Source organism: Rattus rattus, chromosome 2, assembly GCF_011064425.1.
Source record: "Rattus rattus isolate New Zealand chromosome 2, Rrattus_CSIRO_v1, whole genome shotgun sequence".
Taxonomy (NCBI): domain Eukaryota; kingdom Metazoa; phylum Chordata; class Mammalia; order Rodentia; family Muridae; genus Rattus; species Rattus rattus.
Genome location: NC_046155.1, coordinates 84,008,713 through 84,030,125, shown reverse-complemented (window position 1 = coordinate 84,030,125; position 21,413 = coordinate 84,008,713). Strand labels below are relative to the sequence as shown.

At 46.0% G+C, this 21,413-nt stretch overlaps 1 protein-coding gene across 1 annotated transcript in view; it reads left to right on the top strand.

Annotated features, from left to right (window-relative positions):
- Window positions 1-21,413, top strand: part of Xylt1 (xylosyltransferase 1) — a 286,196-nt gene that overhangs the window by 234,668 nt on the left and 30,115 nt on the right. Inside the window, exon 6 of the mRNA XM_032892825.1 lies at window positions 9,403-9,483. Within this exon, the coding sequence (XP_032748716.1) occupies window positions 9,403-9,483 (81 nt within the window). The remainder of the gene's footprint in view (window positions 1-9,402; window positions 9,484-21,413) is intronic.

The following is a 21,413-nucleotide window of genomic DNA, read 5'->3' as shown; positions in this document are numbered from 1 at the left end:
CTTGATATGTCTCATGACATGTAAAGGCAATCAGATTACTGGGAATTAATATGTAATTAACAAACTGACTTTACATACACATGTGTGTGCATTGTGCGCATGTGTATATGCATGCAAACCAGACTGAATGCATATTTAAATATTTTGCTTGTTTGGAGATAGGGTCTCCCTACGTAGCCCAGGCTGGCCTCCTGCCATCTTTCCTCCTTAGCTTCCAGAGTGCTGGTATTACAGGCATGTGCTTCCACAGCAGGCTACAACTTAATTTGTTCATGCTTCTAGCACCCTGAGAACCAACCGGGCCTCTTGGTGCTGCTCCCTGTCAGTCACCTTTCCGTTACATCCACCTTGAGGAAGGACTGGCGCGTTCAGAGTTCTCACTGATGGAACATCAGATAAACGGCCTCTTCAGATGGCATATGTGTTTAAAATGAGAAATGTGTTCCTCCCAAATGCTCTGTGAACGTGTCAAGGCTTTGTGAAGTGATTTGCAGGTCCCTTCAAATGCAATGAGCATGTTTTAGTGCCACATCATTTTCGTGAGTAACAAAAAGGTAAATCCAATTAGCAGCGATTGGGTTTTATTATCCAGGTGGCTCTCCAGCCTGCTGCTTGTGTGGAGGGAGGGACTGTCCCCACAGTCTCTGTGGTATGCTTCAGGTATGTTCCTTTCATTGCTTGCAACTCCATATCACAAGGACCTTGCTATATCGTGACTGTTACTGTCACCCACTGCTGTCACAGGCATGTGGCACAGGACAGGACCTGTTAGGGAAGAGGGTAGAACAGTTAGAAAGCTTCAAGTCAAATGCTCCCAAAGTTGTATCGGGCAGAGTCTGACTGTAAGAAACATGAGTGCCTTGCTAAGCAGTTAGCACACTGGCCTGCCCCTGATGGAGTTCCCAAAGTGCATAAAGTGGAATAGATAGCACAGTGAACTCATGTTTTAGAAAGTTACAGTGAATGCCTACTGGAGGTAGGATGATGTGTCAGCCTGTTCACTTGTCTTCAGTGCCCATGGTACTATAATTATAACTACGCATCCAGGAACAAATACAGCACCCAGAACTTTCCAAGCCATCCCCCAGTATCTTCTCTGTGAAGCTTGACTACACTGTAACCAGAACAACTTTATTTTCTGATTCCTTTGCTTCCTGGTCTTCAAACAGCCTTGAACTTCACTTTGCTATTCTGGGGACCTGGGATTCCTGCTCTCCCTCATAGGGAGGAGATATTGTTAATGTCTGTGCTAACAATATCTGAAGCCTTGAGGAAAGAAGCTTGGAAGTGTCTCCACTTCCTGTGTACCCCTAAACCAAAGCCTGCAAAGAGAGCTCAATCCAGTCAGGGGATGGACTATCATGGGAGTGACAGAGATGGCTAGCTTGGGTGTTAGGTGAGCTATGGAGAAAGTCAAAGCTCACACGGTGTCTGTGTTAACATCCGCTATGCAACTGTGTTCAGTAACTCAACACTCTCAAAAGGGAGTATGAGGGTTGGGAAGGTGGTGGCTATCTCCTGTTCCTAAAGCAACAGCCACGTTGCTGAACCTTGCCCACCAAGTGGAAAGTGGAATTGACACGTGTTTGACTGCTGTAGGGACCCAAGGTCTTCAGTTTCATTCAGCCATCCCTCAGATCTACCTCATTCTGTAGAAGCTCCTGTTGTACAGGGTTGTAATGATATTTAAGGAGATGAGCCCTTAGCTGGTGAAGAAGCAAAGGCAGATGGTTCTCCGAGCGTCATTGTCATGCACCTTCTCTCTGTCCTAAGTTCTTCCCTGTGCAGAGACAGGTGAATTTCTGAAGTAGGCGAATGCTGGGATATGGAAGTAAGAGATGGTGCTCCTGGCATCTGCCCTTCTGACAAACAAGTGTAGAATGAGCTTCTGCCAATTGGGCAGATGTGATTAGGGCAGCAGCTAGAGCTGAGCCAGTGTCATGGCGTTCCTCTCAGAGTGAATCATAACTGTAAATATTTGTGAATATCTACAATGTACTGTGTCCCGAGGAACTGAAGGGATCTAGCCCAGTTTCTTCCCCACCATGACAGTAGCCACATACCTAGCAGGTACTGTCCAAGGTCCTACTTGGGAAACCCCAATGTTGTTACCTAACTGACGGGCACCAGCCGCCCCAGGCACAGAGTGTGGTTCTGCCCACACTCACACCTCAGCCAAGAAGTCATTTACACTTTCCTGTGAGGTGATTTAGTCCTCTAGGGTCCCTAACAGTGTTGATACTATGAGAAAGAAAGAAGCTTTGACCCCTGGTCAGTCTATCCTTCCCAAACCACACTCACTGCCAAGTGCCTGTTAGTTGCTGGGATGCCCTACCCACTACTTTTGTAGCTACCTTCTCTGTGTCCACATCCATGGCAGATAGCCAGTTCCTTATCTTGCTGCAATCTATAAACTTCTGCAATGATAAACTTTTAAAAGGAGAAGGGGCAAAGGGGTGGTGGCTCAGTGGGTGAGAGTGCTTGCTGGGCAAACATGAGGACCCACATTCAGATCACAGAATCCTCATAGAAAGCTGAAGATAACCAAAAAACAAACAGACAGACAAACAACAACAGAAAACACCTACCCAGTGCTTGGATGGGAAGAAACAGTAGGATCTGTGAGACTTACTGACTGCCAGTCTAGTTGGAAAATATCAAGCCCTGGATTCACTGAGAGACCTTGACTGATAGGAATAAAACAGAAGGTGATGAGGTAATATCCCTGATCTCCCCCTTGGCTCCTGCAGGAAGAGACACATGGTCCCACACACATGTGTGTATCAACACAGATCACCAAAAGAGTCATTGGTAGCACTCCCTCATGGCTTTTTGAATCCATGCCTTTTCATAAAAGATGGGCAGTTGACTCCTTCCAGTAGCTACAAACCCTTTGGTGGAGCCCTGAGCATGGGGTAAGAACTCATTTCTATTTACCAAGAATCATTCGATCTTAAAAGTAGAATATCCTAACCCAAGTGCTCCGTTAGTCAGGGCAGTTGAGTCTTCCCCTGACGTCCTCGGTTGCTGAGTTTGCTTAGGATATGTGTAGTCAAGTGATCATTGTTGTGTTTTCATGTATGACTTAAAACAAATTACATATGCGGTATGTCAGATCGGAGTAGTATTCAACCTCAAAGAAGAAAGAATTCCCAACATGCACATGCACAAATGAAATGAAGCAAGCTGTGTGCATAGCTGCACTTCTATGAAATAGGGAGAGTTATCGAAATTGCAAAAAAATATTCTAGTTGCCAGGACTGGGAAATTGGGGAAAGGGGGCGTGTTGTTGGTTTTGCAGAGCAGAAAGCATGCCGAAACTGAGCAGTGCCGGTTATACAGCATTGTGGCTGTGCTCATTAAAACCGAACTGCACACTTCTAATAGTGAAGCTGCGGAGATGTGTGTTATGTTATGTTGGCACAATAAAAAAAGGTGGGACAAAGACGAGAACATCAAGTGCTGCGAATATTGTCGCTTAGGATGAAACTAAAATGATCGGGTCTGTGGAAGCCTGAGGAGAAAGGTCAGTGGTACAGCTCTTGCCTAGTATGCAACACACACACACATACACACACACACACACACACACACACACACACACACACACACACTGAGTGCATATAAAGAAGTGATGGATGATATGCTACACTAGAGATAGACACTGAGGCAATATATCCTTTCAGAGCTCAGGATAAAGATGGTTCCAAATCTGCACTCCTCAACTCACCCTCTTCACACACACCCCATCGTACACCTGACATGTACATTTCTGTCCCACAATGGCCAGGCTACTGCAGTCCAGACCCTGTGGAGTTTACATTCTCTTGGCAGTGCCATGGGGTTGAATTCCAGCATGCACAAATGCCCTGTGTGTGTACCACCCTGGCTTCAGCCTGCCGGTCTTATCCCGATGCTATAGCTGCCTCTTGGGGTCCCTTTCAGCATCCTGCCTTGTGAAATGGGTTTGGGGGGAGATCTGTTGTTGGAAGAATATGCAAATAGGTGTGTTCTCGACTTTGTCCTAGGAGAGACTAAGCAGATTCCATCTTCCTCTCACCTGTCAATCACTGCGAGCACAGCAGCCTTGCTTGTCTATGACCCTCTGAACCTAGGAACCTGAGATTCTGGCTGCTTCTAGAGTGTCAGAGTTGTTCCCCTCATCCTATATGTCTCTATATTCAGGTGTGGACATGAAAATGGTGCCATGTGCTCTAGGGGACATCTTCTATCTTATACCAGTGGACCGATGAGGATAAGTCATTATCCTCAAAGGGTCATTTTCCACTCTTTCCTCTGTAGAATATTCTGTGGGTTTTTAAGCACAGAGATCCCTCTAAGTCAGAGGCAAGGTGGTCCCTTTCATTGTTTTCTCTGGATCAAAATGTCTTACAGACCTGATGTTTCAGATGGCAATGACACACTTAAATGACAGCTAACATTTGTCAAAGACTTACCCTGTACCATGTGCTATCATAAGGTCTTACACGCATGGTTCTATTTAATACTCCAGCACCCGAGGTGTATGCCTTATGGAGGTGAAATGCCTGCCTAAGCGTAGGCATTCGAGAAGTGCCCCCAGGGAGCAGAGAGTGGAAGGGAAAGACTAGTCACCGATCTGCATACTCAGCAGAGCAGAGTGTCCCAAACTTGACAAGAGCATGCATATTTCCTGGAAACCATAGGAGTCATGTTGATCTCAAGCCAGGGATATGGGTCAGCAGGTCAATTGCTTGCTGTGGCCTGAGTTCAAACCACAGTAGGCGTGGTGCTGTGTGTGTGTAATTGAAGCACTGTGAAAATGAAGACAGGCAGATCCCTGGGGCTCACTGGCCAAGATAATCGACTTTCTGTCCAAAACAAAACAAAGCAAAACAAACCAAAGCCAGGTGCACAGTGCCAGAGGATTGGCACCTGAAGCTGACCTCTGACCTCCATACAGTGTACACACGAACTCTCGCAAAGAAAAAAGAAGTCAAGTTTATCTCAATAGGTCCTGAGTGAGACTTGTGATACAGTGTTCCTTCCTCTTTAAGATTTATTTACTTTTTCTTTTATGTTTATGAGCATTTTGCTTGCATGCTTGTACCACATGTATGCAGTGCCTGTGGAGGTCAGAAAGGGGACTCAGATCTCTTAGAACTGGAGTAACAGGTGGTTGTGAGCTACCATGTGGGTGCTGGGTGCTGAAAACAGAACTCTGTCCTCTGCAAAAGCAGCCAGTGCTCATAACCACTAAGCCATCTTTCCAGCCCCAAGTGTAGTGTTTCTCATAGTAGCCTCCGGTTGGCAGGCCAGGCTGCAAGTGTGTCTCCTTCCTTCGCCTGTAGTTTTTCTTCTGCTCCTGGGATGGAATTCACCCATCCTCCCACTCAGTCACTCTCTGTCATTTTGCAGAGTGGGCTATTTATCAAGAGCACCAGCTGTAACATCAGAACCAGGTCCCAAGCTTGGTTCTGTACTTTCCTCCGTGACCTAATGTCTTTGAGTCCAGCCACCCAGTCTGTCAGAAGAGAGTGAAACTCACTGCCTGGCGCCTTCGTAAATATCAAAGGAGACAGAACACAGCAAGCCTCTGTCCTGAAGCTAGAACACGGTGCACGTCCAAGGGTGGCCATGGCTTGTGGCCTCGTCTTACTTATGCATTCACTGCTGGTTTCAGCATTTGCTTACATATTACGAACTGAAGCAGACATTTCCACAAACCTGATGGTTGCAGCAATGGGCACCTGCAATCAACAAGCGATAGACTGGCTTGTGATCAGTGTCAGCAGAAAGGTGGAACTGGCCACGCAGGTCCCAGGGATGAGTGATGGGAGCCACGTGGAGAAAAACTGCTCTCTAAAAGAAAAGTGTGGGGGGAGGGGGTGCAAGCCAGCAAGACTGGAATGGGGTAAAATGTCAGCAGATCACAAGCTGTTCTTTATCTGGAATGAACTGTATTTGTAGGCAATTATTGACAGGAGCCTCAAAGAAGCAATTGGGAGAGTTGGTCCCAAGCCGAATCCCATCTCCTTTTTGAACAGGAGCAGGTACTGGCTGGCCAGAGCAGCTGTTTTACAAAGAGGGGGGCAAGCAAGGAGCTACAGGGTCACCCTGCCAAGTGGAGTAAGAGGTAGTTCCCCTCACCCCACCCATCCAGCCAATCCAGCCAGCCCACTCACTAAACAGGGCTTTGCTTTGAAAGGGGGCTTTATGGAAGGGCTCCAGCCTGGGAAGCACAGTCCCCACCCCACCCTACCCCCCACCCCCAAGATGTCATCTTTTGAGACGTTTTCATGTGGAAGCATCGCTAAGTAAATTCGCTAAATGCCTATTCATCCCCATCAGATGGGGACCCGGTGAAGCGGGAAATGTGAAAATGGCCCCAGCTCCAGCCCTGAAAGATGCTTTCTGGGGTTGCTAAATGGAGCCACAGCAGGCTGACCCTGGGAGGCCTGAGACTTCCCAGAGGGGGCTCCTGGAGCCCGACCTTGGCCCCTTCAATCCTCCCACCTAAGCTTCCCAGAGGCCCTGTTTATTATTCCTGCTGCTGGGGACCCATTCAGAGGTTAACTTATCCTTTTATTCATCAGGATGACAATAATGAACTGTCTCCGAGTGTGGCAAGGGCTTGGTAAATAAGAGTGGCTGAGAGGAGGAGATGGAGTGGGCTTCCGGAGAGCTGGAAAGACATTGCCTGATTTTCTTTAATAAAGTCATCGCATAGCTGCTAACCCCAGCAGCTCCTTGGAGGCCCTTTTTTAACAGCAAGCCACAGGAATCTGGGAACCTTGGCCACCGTGGTTATCACCATCCAGACTCACAAAGCTTGGCCTTTCAGGTCTATCCCTAGGATTTACCTCTGTGTGCGTTCGGCAGAGCTCTGCATCCGTTGAACGATAGATTTTTTACCAGGCTGCAGATACAGGAGGTTCTTCAGGCATTTGACACCCAGTATGGTTGGCTTCTAATTGGTTTTTATTTCAGTAAGAGACTGGGACATTGACCACATTCATTTTTATCTCAGATGTCTTCATTGCTCCGTTCTGCCCCATTCCCACCCATCTAAGAGTCAACGTGCGCCATCCAATGAGTGGATGAGAGTTCATATCAACAATACTGAAGACTGGCAGAGAAATAGAGAGGGGCTGAGGGCTGAAGGCAGTATAGACCAGGCACCTAAGAGGTAGAAAGAGCAGAGCAACATGCACTGAATGTGTACCTACTATGTGCCCTTAAAGCAACCCATCCTCTTGGTGAAAATGTATGATGTGTTTATTGAATGCTCAGTGTATTTTAATGTGAGCAGCCAGGAGGAAATTAATTTACAGACGGATGGGGTTCAGAAGGTTCAGTGACTTGTTATCCTTTAGCCACATGGTGGGCTGTGGCAAGGCAGCTTGGAATTTACGTATAGATCCTTCTGCCTCTGGAGCTTAGCCATTGCTTTCTGAGCTACTACACGGCTTCTCTTAAGCCCAGCGTTAGTGTTAGGGAGATGCACACACAATAGATAGAGCACATGCTACTCAAGCATGAGGATTGGAGTTAAAACTTCGGCACACACATAAAGAGGACCAGAGTTAAAGCTACAGCACACACATAAAGTCATACGGAGCAGTGGACATCTATAATCTAAGCACTTCTACTGTGAGATGAGACCACAGACAGATGTGGGAGATTCCCTAGAAACTCACTGGCCGGCCAGTCTGGTGTACATAGTGGCAAGCAGGAGCCCCTGCCTGGAACAAGACAGAAGGTGAGGGACTAACACCCAAGGTTGTCCGCTGACCCGCTGACCCGCTGACCTCCTTTCCTTTTGCGCATACACAGAAGCAACACCCTCCCCCAACACAACTCAAAAGGAAGAGTCCAGCCTTCCTGTGTTCCCATAGAGCCTCTTCCTTCCCGCCTCACCCAGTCTGGAAGAGTAGTTAACCCCTGCTCTCAAAACAGCAAGCCCCCTCCCCCGCAGAAGACCCTGGTGACAGTGCTGGAGGAGCTGTCACATCAGCACCACTTACCTGTTTGGGTTTATTCAGTGGAAGAGGCGACTGCATCTCTGGCAGATGGAGACCTGTGTGACTGCCTTTTAAAATACTGTCACAGCTGTATGCACAAGCTGATTAGCTGTGACGGCACTGCGAACGCCGAGATTGATGGTGATAAATTTGGGATAACAATGCCGGGAACGATGTCATCCATTTGCGTGGCGCTTCATATTTTTTAAAGCTCAATCCACAGCCCGGTGGTTTTTGAGGACTCGGATTGGGTTCATTCACCGCTCTCTCTGCACTAAAGGAGTCAGTTCTACCTCAGCTCATCCTAACTTATGCATGCCTTCAGCATTCATTCCTTCATTCATTCATTCATTCATTCATTCAACAAACATTATTATTGGCCGTACTGTGTGCCGGAATGAGCAGATCTGACCAGATTCTTTCCTTGTGGACCTTATATTGTAAGGTAACCAAGAGAATGCTTTCAAATAGTGATAAATCGGTCAAGTTCACATTGTGATGGGATGAAGATAGGCTGGAGGAGTCAGGGGCTACTTTTGGTAGAATAGCCAGGAAAGACCTGTCTGAAGAAATGACATTTGAAAAACCTAAATGACAAGAACAGGCCAGAAATGGAGAATGAAAAATGGCCCAGGGCACAGCAAGTGATCTATGACGTTGGATTGAGTACTGATAACTATTGTTGACCATGACCAAAACATTTAAGACACGGTGCTTGTCCTCAGAGTTCCCTGCAGAGTAGAGCATGTGGGAGACAGGTGCACAAACAGGCTGTGGCTTTAATTGTGAACTTGACAAAACCTAGTCTCGCCTGGGAAAACAGTTTAATGAAGGATTGCTCATATTGGGCTGGCCTGTGTCATATCTGGGGACAGGCATTGTCAGAATGAAGTTAATTGTTGTGGCAAGACCCAGTGCCGTGTGTGTGTGTGTGTGTGTGTGTGTGTCTGTGTGTGTCTGTGTGTGTCACTGTTCACTGGGCAGGATTCCTGACCTGTATAGCAATGGAGAAGCCAGGACAAGCATGACATTCCCTTGTCTCTGCTTTTGACTGTGGGTGTGGTGTGTCCAGCGGTCCCCAGCTATTGCTGCACTAGCTCTCTTGATGGATAGTAACCAAGGCGATAACCTTTCTCTCCGAAATTGCCCCTTTCTGGGATATAACCACACTGCAGCCAGAATGAAACTAGAACACAGCCTGTTTTCACGCAATGTGACAGGCCCATGGATAAGACCTCATAAGAGGGCACGTCATCAGACTGTGTGCTGTGGTCAGAACAGGCAAATCCAGGAAAGCAGAGTGAAATCTGCTTCCTAAGACTTCCTAAAACAGGAGTAAAACCCAATTCCTCCATGATCTACAGAGAACCCTGACTTTTTCTTTTGTTTGTTTCCACAGGACAAATGACCAGCTCGTAGCATTTCTTTCCAGATACCGAGATATGAATTTCCTAAAGTCGCATGGTCGGGACAATGCAAGGTAATATACCACAGAGGTGGGAAGCTATCATTGAGGGTTGATCTTAGACAACCAGGGGAAAGTTTCCCTCAAGGGTCCCTCTTGTTAGCCGAGGACAGAGAGAAGCAGATGCTTCTCAGACTTGCAGCTTTTCTCCCAAGAAATATTTTGAACTTATTCCTGTTTTCGTTGTGTGTGTGTGTGTGTGTGTGTGTGTGTGTGTGTGTGTGTTTAGGTGTACATGTGTATGCAGTTGCACATGTACCTGTGGATGTGTATGTATGGAGGAGCTCATGTGTATACAGTAGCACATCCACCTGTGTGTAGGTATGGGTGTGCACATATTTATATAGTTGCACATGCACCTGCATGTATATATGTATGAGGGAAGCACATGTGTATATAGGTGCACATACACCTATCTATGTATATTTTGGGGATGTATCTGTGTGTGTATATGTATGTATGAATAGAGGGTGCACATGTGTATACAGTGGCACATACACCTATGTGTGTGGAAGCCAGAGGATAGCCTTAAGTATATTCCTAAAGTACCATCCACCATTGTGTTTGAGACAGGATCTCTCACATGGATTTAGAAGATTGAGCTCAGATCCTTGGGCTTGCATAGCAAATGCTTCTTCAGCAGAGCAGTGCCATCTCTCCAGCCACTTAGAACCTTTTATGTCTTTGTCCCTGGATCTGAGTAGTTATGGCTAATTCTCACTTGGTTGGTAGGTAGACTGAGGACTGCATCTTAGTAACATCCTGAAGTTGTCCTTTGGTTTCCACATGCATGTCATGTATGCACACCTGCACCTACTTACATGTGCATAAACACATATACACACACATGACATATACCCATACACGAACAGCATCTTTTCCTGGTAGGAGAATGTCCCCTGGGTTCTAGCATTGAACACAACATACTCTGGCAATTCTAGGAATCATCATGGCCTGTTAATATTTTGTGTTTGGCCATTTTGATATTTCATGTGTGTTTGTTTGTTTTGGTAAAGTGGTGGCTCATGACATCCTCCGTGAGAATCTAGATTTCCAATTAACTGCGACAAGCCTTGGAGTCCTCTGCCCTGTGTCTGACTTTGTTCATGGCTGACATCCAATCCAATCTTGTGTTCCCCCGGTCATGGCAGTTCCTGTCTCTTTTCCTGATCTGGCCACGATTGGCATTTAAATTTACAGTCTCTGTTTAGGATTATCTCTGCCATGGCTCATGGAGCTAGCAGGTTTTATGACTCAGTTTACCTCATTATCTCACAGAGGCAAACACCAAGCTCCCTGCCGTGAGTTTTCAAGGAGTCGTCCAGAATGCATGGGTTGCATTAGTTCTTCTTTTACCTGTGATTTCAGCAGCTGATTCTGCATATGGCCCCTTCTTGATCATATTTTTCCACTGCGAAGAGACCTCGAAGCTTGACACTGCTCTGTGAGTCCCTATTCATTAGCATAGCATGTTCAGGCCACCAGCAGTAAAGAGGCTGGCTGGACAAATACAAATCATGGCCCCGGTGGGTAATCTTCCTGCTAAGACCCTAGTACTTTGCTGGGCTTCTTGGCTCACTACATATGACATTGACTTTATCCAATGCAGAGTTAAGAATTCATATTGCTATTCTCTGGAAAGAAAGGGAGGCTCAAATGGATTCTTCTAAGGTTGCCAAGTTGGTAAATGTCAGGATTTGAACCTAGGAGTTTTTGACAACAGAGGTGTGTGTCAGTTACATCTAGGGGCAATTCTATGGAGTGTTTATTATTAAAAGTGACCCTGGTATTGATAGTCCTCTACCATTGGTCAAGAGTAAAACCCATCTTCTCCATATAGCCTATAGTATGATTGGTCCAAGCTGCTTACATCATGGGCAAGGAACCAATTCTGTTTATCCACACATGTCAAAAAACACTTCCACCCCAGCAGTGCTGTTTCAGGCTGATCACTCTTTAGTCTCAGCTCACAGTTTCCTAAGTGCTTCTCTAGTAACTTGGAAGCACAATTAAAGTCATGGGTTTTGAGGTCCCACCTCCTAGGCTGAAATGCTGATCTCCTGTGTTTCGGGTTGCACTGTATAGCTTGTGTACCTTAACCTCTCTGAGACCAGTAAAGTGAAAAAGCAACAGTCTTATATAGGTAGGGTTAAATGAGATGTTGCCTGTGATGGTGAGGCTGATGATGGCCATGAGGATGACGATGGGGATGATGATATTGCCACGGCAAGCATAAAACCAAACTGCTACTGGTAGGGATGTATCCCAGATCTTATCCCTTGCATGTACACACACACACCCAGTGTGATCCAGGTGCACTGGTGGTGGGCAGATAGTTCCAACATGACTCAAAGCAATGTAACATGTTACTAGCACCTGCCTCTCAAGCTCCAAAGCCCAAGTATCACAGATGAAAATTACTCACAGATTCCTATTGTCACCCTCTACATCCTCAGCTGGGACTCCTTGATTTATATGAATTAGGTACAATATTTTTTAGTGTTAATTTGTTAATAGAATGAATTGATGTTAATTGATTAATAAATGAATCCATGAATCACCTATAAATTCTTCTCTTTGTTAGTCGTCTCCCCTTGCTGTATGTCAAGGCTTCCCACAGCCCATCTCCCATTGCCTCTACCCAGTAGATGGCAAAGATGAGGCCATCTTAGCTCTTGTTCCCATACCCATGCTGTAGCACAAAGAATCCTTTGCTGCAAGTGACACAAGCCTACTTCAGGCAAACTTGTGGATGAGGAGTGTTAGCAGAACAAGTTCCACTGACTTCCAGTATGGCTGAATTGAGCAGCTGAAATGACCACACCAAGACAAGATGATGCCATTTTCTCCAATGTTGACTAAGTTATCCAGCTTTAGGCTGTGGCCATCAACAACTCAATAGCTGATTTTATCTTACAAGCAAGAAAGCTGAGATACAGAGAAATGTTGGTCTCACAGAATCAGGGTCAGGCTCAAGGGCAAGCCTGACGAACTGCATCCAAAGAGGCCATTCTCAAAATTCTCACAGGGTGTCATGCCTCCCTATGTGCCAGCCCTGTGTTGTTCCAATGTGCCAGGTGCGTTTCTCTCACTCTTTCTTCCTCTCTTTCTTCCTTCTTTCCATGCATGCTTGCTTTTTGTATTTATCAGCTCTTTGAGGTTATTGTGCAATGTATGTCTTAGAGTTACTATTGCTGTGATGAAACACCATGACCAAAGCAACTTGGGAAGGAAAGAGTTTATTTGGCTTATGTATCCACATCGTTGTTCATAATCAAAGGCAGTTGGGACAGGAACTAAACAGGACAGGAACCCAAGGGCAGGAACCTATGTAGATGCTATTGACGGGTACTGCTTGCTCCTCATGGCTTGCTCAGCCTACTTCCTTCTAGAACCCAGACCACCAGCCCAGAGATGGAACCACCAACAATGGGCTGGGATCACTAATTTTAAACATGTCCTATAGGCTTCCCTTCAGCCTAATAGTATGGAGGTGTTTTCTCAGCTGAGGTTCCCTCCTTTCAAATGGCTCTAGTTTGCATCAAGTTGACATAAAAGTCAGCCATTACAATTTGTTTGATTATATCCATCTTTCCCCCCAAGTCCTCCCAGATCCACCCTCTTCCCTACACACCCTACTTTGTGCTTTCTTTACTTTAATTCTAAAAAAAAGAAATTAAATCCATCAAAACAAATCTGTGATGCCCATATATTCTTGGCCCTGTGACTTTTTAATGGAGTGTGGTCAACTTACCAAGGACCATATTCTTCCTCTCCCTCTCCCTCTCCCTCTCCTTCTCCCTCTCCCTTCTCCCTCTCCCTCTCCCTCTCCCTCTCCCTCTCCCTCTCCCTCTCCCAGTAGCTGTCAGTTGTCAGTACCCTCAGCTAGGGGTAAGACTTCAGCCAACTTCCATCTCCTTTCTGGGATGGTCTGGCTTATGCTTACACAGGTCCTATGCATGGTGTCACAGCCACTGTGACCTCACCTGTACTGCCTGCTGCTTCCAGAAGACACCTATAGTTTTCCTATAGTCAACCACTGTCTCTGGCTTTTACCCTTTCTATCCCTTCTTCAGCATTGGTCCCTGAGCCTGGGATGGGTGGGGAGGCATTAAGGTCTCATTTAGAGCTAAGCACTTAAGCATCTTTTATTTTCTTCACAATGACGAGTTGTGGGTCTTTGTGTTAGTCTACTGCAAATAGAAACTTGTCGGAGAAGGGATGAGATATGTATTTACTTATGGGTATGACCATAAGTCATTAGTAGTTAGTTTTATATTATGTTCATTTAGCAGATTAATACTAGTAGCTTTTCTCCTAGGGTAGAGATAACATGTGTAGCTATAAGTTTCTTGAGCTAATAATGTGCTAGGTGAGTCTGAGGCAACTTCTCTGCTCCACTGGACTCCAGCATTCTCCCCTTTGCAAGACAATAGAGTTGAATGAGCGAGTTTCCAAAGCCCATTCCAGTCTGGTGTGGCTTGCCTCTGGACTGACTCTTGTTAGACAAGAGCAGAAAGCTTAAGCAGCAGAAAGACCTGAGGAACAAAAGCAAGCAGTAGGGTCCAGCATAGGTTGCAGGTGCCTCAGTTTTCTCTAGAGCCTGACTGCCACCCCATCCTCTGCACCCATCTCTAGCTTCTAGCAACTAGTTTTGACTTTCAACTCCCACTGTGAGGAGAAGGCATAAAAGAAACTTGTATTTTAATGGCTGCCAAATCGGTCCCAACTGTTCCTGTAATTAAATGAATGGGAGTGCTGTGCTCACGGATTTCCCAAGTTTCCATCCAAGAAAACTAAGTCCCCAGTGGAGTGACTGACATGTGGAGCCATCCTCATCTCCTGGGGATGTCAGCTAGGCCAAAGCCTGTGCCCAGGAGTTTATTCTGAGCCCTGAATAATGGAAATGTCTCTGGACGCTCAGATGCAGTCTGTCCGAGTCTCGGTGTGGGGGACAGGGAAATAAAAGGAAAACTCAACTTCCTCTGATACAGTAGCTTCTTGTGGGGTATTTTCTGCTCCATGTAATTTCTCAGACACCAGGAAGGGCACAGCATTTGGGATGTGATATAATGCAAATGGTAAGACAGAAATGTGGGTATCAGAATGTCATCTCTGCAACATCCCGGTGTGGGTCTTAAGCATTTAGCTCTGGCTAGCCTTGCCTCTGTGTATGGCAGGCAAATAATAGTAACAGCAGGATGACCTGCTCACTGACCACAGGAAGCTGAGCACTTCGAATAACGTTACCCCATTCCAACTTCTCTTGGTGGATGCTTTCCCACTGGCGAGAAGCATACAGCTGAGGACTAGAGACCCACTTTGTCTCATCCCACCCCCCAAGGTCTTAACAGCTTGTCACTGACTGAGCTGGAGCATAGAAGTTAACCCTCCAGGCCAGGAGTCACCTGCCCACTCTCAGCACTCACTGTGCTCCCACAGTGGACCACAGAGACCCTCTAATTATCTGTTTATCTGCTCCCTTGTCTGTAAAACTACAGTGATGAGAATAAGGTCAGCACTGTGATTTTCTAGAATTTACTGAATTGTAGCCAGACATGATGGTGCAGGCCTGTGATACCAGCTGCTTGGAAGACTGAGGAAGAAAGATGGCAAGTTCGAGGCCAGTCTTGGAGATTTAGTGAGACTTGACTCAAGATAAAAGTCTCTAAGAAGAAGTCATATGAGACCAGTGAGATGACTGAGTGATAGCACATGGCCGCAGAGGTCTGGTGATCTGAGTTTGGTCCTCAAAAGCCGATGGAAAGGTGGGAGGAGAGAAGCAGTGCCACACAATTGTACTCTGGTCTCCACATGCATATTGTGGCACGTGTGCCTGCACACACACACACACACACACACACACACACACACACACACACACACGCACACACGCACGCGCGCGCGCGCGCACATACATACACAGGAGGGGCAGAGTGCAGACACAACAGAGTGACAGAGACAGAGAGACAGATACACAGAGGGGGGAGTACATAATATTTGTGTATTAAAATTTTTAAACAATTAATTTGTTTTCTAAAATGGCTGGCGACTCATTTGGTAAAGGCATTTTTTCCCAAGCTTGATGACCTGAGTTCAATCCCCAATGCCCACATTATTGAAGGAAAGAGCCAACTTCTGCAAATTGTTTTCTGGCCTCCACATGTTTACCATAGCATGTAATACAGACATACAAACATGTGTGAATCCATCCATCCATGCATGCAAATACACACACACACACACATGGGAAATAAATAAATACATGTAAAATATTTAAATACAAAGGTGAATGAGAGAGAGGTGCTCAGTGGCAGAGAGCTTAGGGACACACACAAGGCCCCGAGTTCCATTTCCTATGCTGCAGAAACAAAGAAGGAAGCAAATTAATATATAGCCTCTTGAGACAGTTGCTTTGAATAGGAAGCAAATGGGGATGATGATGGAGAGGCATCTAGGAAGTGTCAGACATGTGACTCCAGCGCTCAGAAAAGCTCCCAGAGTCTTCCCACTATGGGAAGAAGCAGCAGGTGTAAGGCTGGGAGAGGATCCAGCTCAGAAGCAGCACAGGCGGCTCCTCCTCCTGTCTGGACTCACCTGCTGCAGGCAGCATTCCCACACTGGGTACCAGAATGACTCTGAGCATCACCAGGCATTTCCCTTCTCTCACACTAAATTAATTCTCCAGCTCAAATCCCACTGGATGTGTAAACAGGTAACTGATTAACCTAAAGTTGGTGAGTCCACAGGGAGCCTGGCCAGGAGCCTCCTCCTAGTAGATCTGCTGTCTGGAGTTCCTTCGGTACCATCTTGTTTCTGCAGAGGGTGGGCTCCCTCCCCTGGCTAACACGCAGCACTCTAATGCGAGCACATAATTAATATTGCATCTCTGGTAGAGGAAGCAGATCACATTCCTATATTTCTACACCTGACTCAGTTATTTATCACACTCATGGGGATCCCATGAGTTTCAGGAGCCACGTCACCTTAGAACTTTGTGTTATGCCCCCCCACACACACACCTCCCACCTCCTGCACAGAGATGAGCATACATGGCCCCCCATTTGTCTGCCCTGGGCCTTTCTGCCTTTTCAAGACAATGTGAAATAGTCTTTTCCCCTCCTCCCACCCCTGTTTCCTAGTGAAGACTGAATGAGAGCTCACACACACTCTCTTTCCTGCCCCTCCCCTCTCTCTCCTAGTAAGAACTGCATGAGAGAGAGCACATCATACTGGGCTCTAACCCTGTGGCACGTACTCGGCAAACAGTAGCCATCAGTATGTACTTTGTTCTCTGCCTCTAGATGGGAGAGAAGGACAGAGATGGTGTTCTCAATCCATGTCTCAGCAGAGACCAGGGTCTGGAATAGCACAGATGCTCTCCAGGGCTGATAAAATCCTGACTCTCCCAGGCCCTTTAGCCATGACAAGTCTCTGAGACTAATGGTCATCAAAGATGCTGGGGCCTGCCCATATCAGAACCTAGTGCCAACTCCCGGCTTAATAAGATGGTAGGAAGAGTTGTATTGAGTTGTATTTGGTGGAGACACTTAGAAGGACAGGTATGACACCTGTCATCGCCACCATCACAACCGTTAGCACAAAGTAACTGCATGGACTGGGGCTCCAAATGGGAACCCTGCTCACGTTGTAAAGTGAATAAATAGAGTGAATGAACAAAGAACTGAATGGTTGAATGCTGAACCCTGGGTGTTGTCCTTGGTGCTGAAATATCATTGCTTGTTCAGCATGGGAGCTTCTTTTTTTAGCTCTTGACATGCTTTTCTACTAAATCCAGTGGGCGGGGGGAGACAGTGACATTAAAAACACCAATTTTGATGAAGGAAAAGTTCAACACCCCAAGCGTTTGGAGTGCTGACTGTGTGTCTAGTGCTGCATCAAGCTCGCCCCGTTACCGTGTCACTTACGCTGTCATACTGACTCTTTGAGGAAGGCATTGCTGCAGTCACTCTGTTCCAACTGATACTGAAGCAGCACATGGTTGATGGAGGATGGGATTAGCTCCAGACATAGAACTTAGACCAAGGATCCTGGCTTCCGGGATCCCCTATGCCATATAGTAGTAATGTCTGAGCATGACAGATGGTTGACCGATTGCAGAGTTTGTAGAATACCATGATCAATATATTCTTACTTGTATATTTGTATATGAGAAGACACATGAGTAAATATGAAAAGTGGTGTGTGAGTGTGTGTGTGTGTATAAGTATGTGTGAGTGTGTGTGTGTGTGAGCATGTGTGTCTGTGTGTGTGTGTGTGTGTGAGTGTGTATGTGTGAGTGTGTGTGTGAGTGTGGAGGCCAGAGGTCAACCTCCGATGTTTCTCAGGAGGCTACCCCTCACTGGGCTAGAGTTCACTGGTTAGATGGGGCTGACTGACCACAGAGAACAAGGATCTCCCTTTCTCTGACTCTGAGCATAAGGTTGCAAGTGTTCACCACCACACTTGGCTTTTTACATGTGTTCTAGAGATGGAACTTGAGTCCTCGTTTTCTTACACAGCAAGTGCTTTACCAACTAAACCACGGCTCAACTTCTGGCTTTATATTTAAGTAAAATGGCTAGTTTGTATTTTCCTACAGGGGGCCATGCCTGGGTGCTGGCCAGGGACAGCGTGGAGCAGGTTTGTTTGTGTATGAGTACGACTCTGGAGCATCATCCATCCTCTCTGGGTCTCGGTTGCGTTTCTCTTTTCTTTGCTCAGCTATAGAATTAATTATCTTAGTGAATGACTGAGGCTTCTTCAGACACATTGTAGGCCTGAAAGGGCTGCCTACACCTTTTAGAACTCACAAGAAAGTCCTGGGATAGCCCCATACTCGAGGTTATGCCAAGCAAGCAGTCAAGAAATGAGAAGAATGAAGGAATCACTTTGGCTCCTGAGGATACCATGGAGCTCCTCTTTACTGATTTCTTCTCCCCAGGGCCATTTGGTCACCTCTGAATTAATCAGGATCCCCACTTTTCTCAGCTGTTAGAATTCTGTCCCTTAAATCCCCATGGAGCCTATTTAGCTAAGACTTGCTTCTATATTAAATGTAAAAATAATCCTTGGGAAGCAAGCCACACATTTCTCAGAACCCAGGAAGTAAAACTGAATGCAAGAGCTTCTATTTGAAATTCAGGAAGCCCACCCTGAAGGTGCAAGTCTGAATGGGCTCCCAAGAAAGCCTCCCTTCAAAGCAAAATGAGACTCTCATTCTTGGATGTTGTCTCTTTAAGGCAGCGGAACTACTCAGATCCTTCATGGCTACCCCTTTCAGAGTCAGCCGAAGCAGAAAAGAATGACAAAAACATTAAGAGCTTGCATTAGAAAGCAGTTCAAGACCCCTAGCTCTGTCACTTTTGGAAGTTACTTAACCTTTCTTGGTTTGGCTGTTTGAGGCAAGTTCTTGCTGTGTAGCTCCAAGCTGATCCTGAGTTCAAGGCAAGCCTCCTGTCTCACTTTCCCAGGTGCTGAGATTTCCAAGCCTGACTGAAATTACTCAACCTTTCAGAGAGTCCATTCCTCTAACCCATCTGCTGCATGTCAGATGTTAGAGCCATTGGGTGGGTGCCTGGTTGTGTCCTTTCTGTGACTTCCTGATTGTCTAATGGTTGTGGTTCCTGCCTTTTTTTGTCATCCATTCATCCCTTGGTAAACATTTGCTGAGTACCTGGAATATGGAATGCATTATTCTAGAGGTTACAGCAGAGAACCAGAAGGCAAACATCTCTGCCGTCCCAAGACTTACATCTCATTAGCAGAAACAGATGACAAGTAAGGACCTTGCATATGAGAAAGAAGATGTGGTGAATAACACTAAAGCATGGAAAGAATTCAGGATGCTGGGAATGCGAGAGGAGGTCGCTTACGAAAGAGTCTATTGACGACTGTTCCCACTCCTGGCTTGGGTGATTAGTGCATACTAAATGCTTTGCAAAGCCCTTGCATTGGGCAACTGATGTGGGAGGCTGTTGGAACTCCTACAGTGGGGTCACTGAGATAGAGACATGCTGAACTAGGATCAGTTCCTGACTCTTCGCAGTGCCTGTGTTGCTTTGGCATCACCTGTTACCCAGATGCCCCAGAGTAACCATGGCAATGAGAAGTAAAGCTAGGAGGATGGAGAGAACATCCTTAGTCTCTTCTGTCCATTATTGGTCCCATAGATGCAAACTGGTGCTTGGCCCTCATGGAAGAGGAGCCAGGAGCCAACACCTATAAAGAGGGGGTGTCTTTAGAATTGGGTTATCGTCCAGCTTCACCCTTCATGTTTCAAGTTGGCTCAAAGTGTTGACTCTGCTCCTCTGGTTGATACCCAGACTCTTGGCTGTCGCTGTCTATCAAAACAAAACAAAATACTCGGTCGTGCCTGTGGCATGAGAAACTTCTTCTAATCTTGAGGAATAGGTTATCTTTATTTGCTCAACCTAATCAGAGTGCATAGTTGCAGCCTATCCTGTCTGAAATGGCAGTGAGCATGGAATCCAGTCCCCTAAGGTCATGAGCATTTCATTGTGGAGATGGCTCGTACATGAATATTGCATTTGAGTATTATGACCCCGGACAGCACATTAAAATTACAAGATGCTATTAGCCCATAATGTAACTTGAAGTTTAAATGCTGTTGCATGGAAGGAGGAATTTGCTAGGCCCCTCACACATCTCTTTGATAGCATGGTTTCCTTGTGGATTTTTCACATAAGTTATCTGAAATTAAAGTTTTTAGCATGGTTCTGTGTAGCCACTGGACTTTATCTTGTGATTATTAGTAGCCAGTGTTAAGACAGAGTTTGATATTTCAAAGTTCAGGGCTTCCTTTCAGAATCTAGTGTGCTTTTGTGGAAGACTATAACCAATAGCTCCCACTGCATTCCCCAGGAAGAAAGGGTCTTTCTGTATGAACTCATTAAAAAGAATAAGACCAGGACATTGGACACCTAGGTCTTCTGCACACCTGGGTGTTCTGGTGAATTCTGCTGGCACGTGAGTCCTCTGCGTGTCTTTGGAAAAGGGGTCAGCCCGACATGATGCAGGGTTGCTGTAGGCACGACAAGGAGAAGATTCACACAGAGGTATGCTAATCAAAGCTTCAAAGATGCAGATCCCTGCACCAGTCCATGGTTCTGAAGGCTAGAACAGCAGAAAAATCCCTGCTTTGGGAGCCTTCTGGGCTGTAGGCTTCCAGATACACAGCTCATTAGAATAAGGATCACCTTTCCTCCATGCTTGATGCCCTGAGCACCGAGAAGTATGCCTAGCACACAGTAGGTGTTCAATAAAAACTCACTGTGAGTGAACTGGAAGTTCAAGAAGAAAGCTTGTTTATGCTCTGTGCAAACTCCTGACACATCCACTTCCTTAGATCTTGTCTAAGGAGTTTTGATTTTCCCAGCTGCAAAGAGAGACAGAGACACAGAGAGAGACAGAAGAAATTCTACTTCTGCCCCATCTGCCCTGCATGGTCCTAAACGAGATTGTGTGTGTGTGTGTGTGTGTGTGTGTGTGTGTGTGTGTGTGTGTGTGTGTGTGTGTTCTATTACAAAACTCAGGGGCATCAATTTTGTGTTTGTGTGGGAAGGCCTCAAAGGGTCCTTTCATTTATTTCTACCTAATAGAGCCTGAGATCATGTACATATTAAACTGTGCCAACACAAGTGGTCACCGAATTAGCCACAGACTGGAATTATAAACTCTCCTATCATGTTATAGTTGGTGTAGATACCTCAAAGCACAATCTACACCCTCTAATCCCACAAAAAGTACTTATTAGTCATATCAGAATGCCACCACATCTCGTCATTTAATGTGCTAATGAAATACCCAAAAAATCCTAATTTGTTATTTTTTTTCAAAATATTTCACAAACCCACATATAATGTGTGAGTTGAGAAGCAGCTATGAACAGGGACTGCAGTTCAGTGGTGGGGTACTAGCCAATC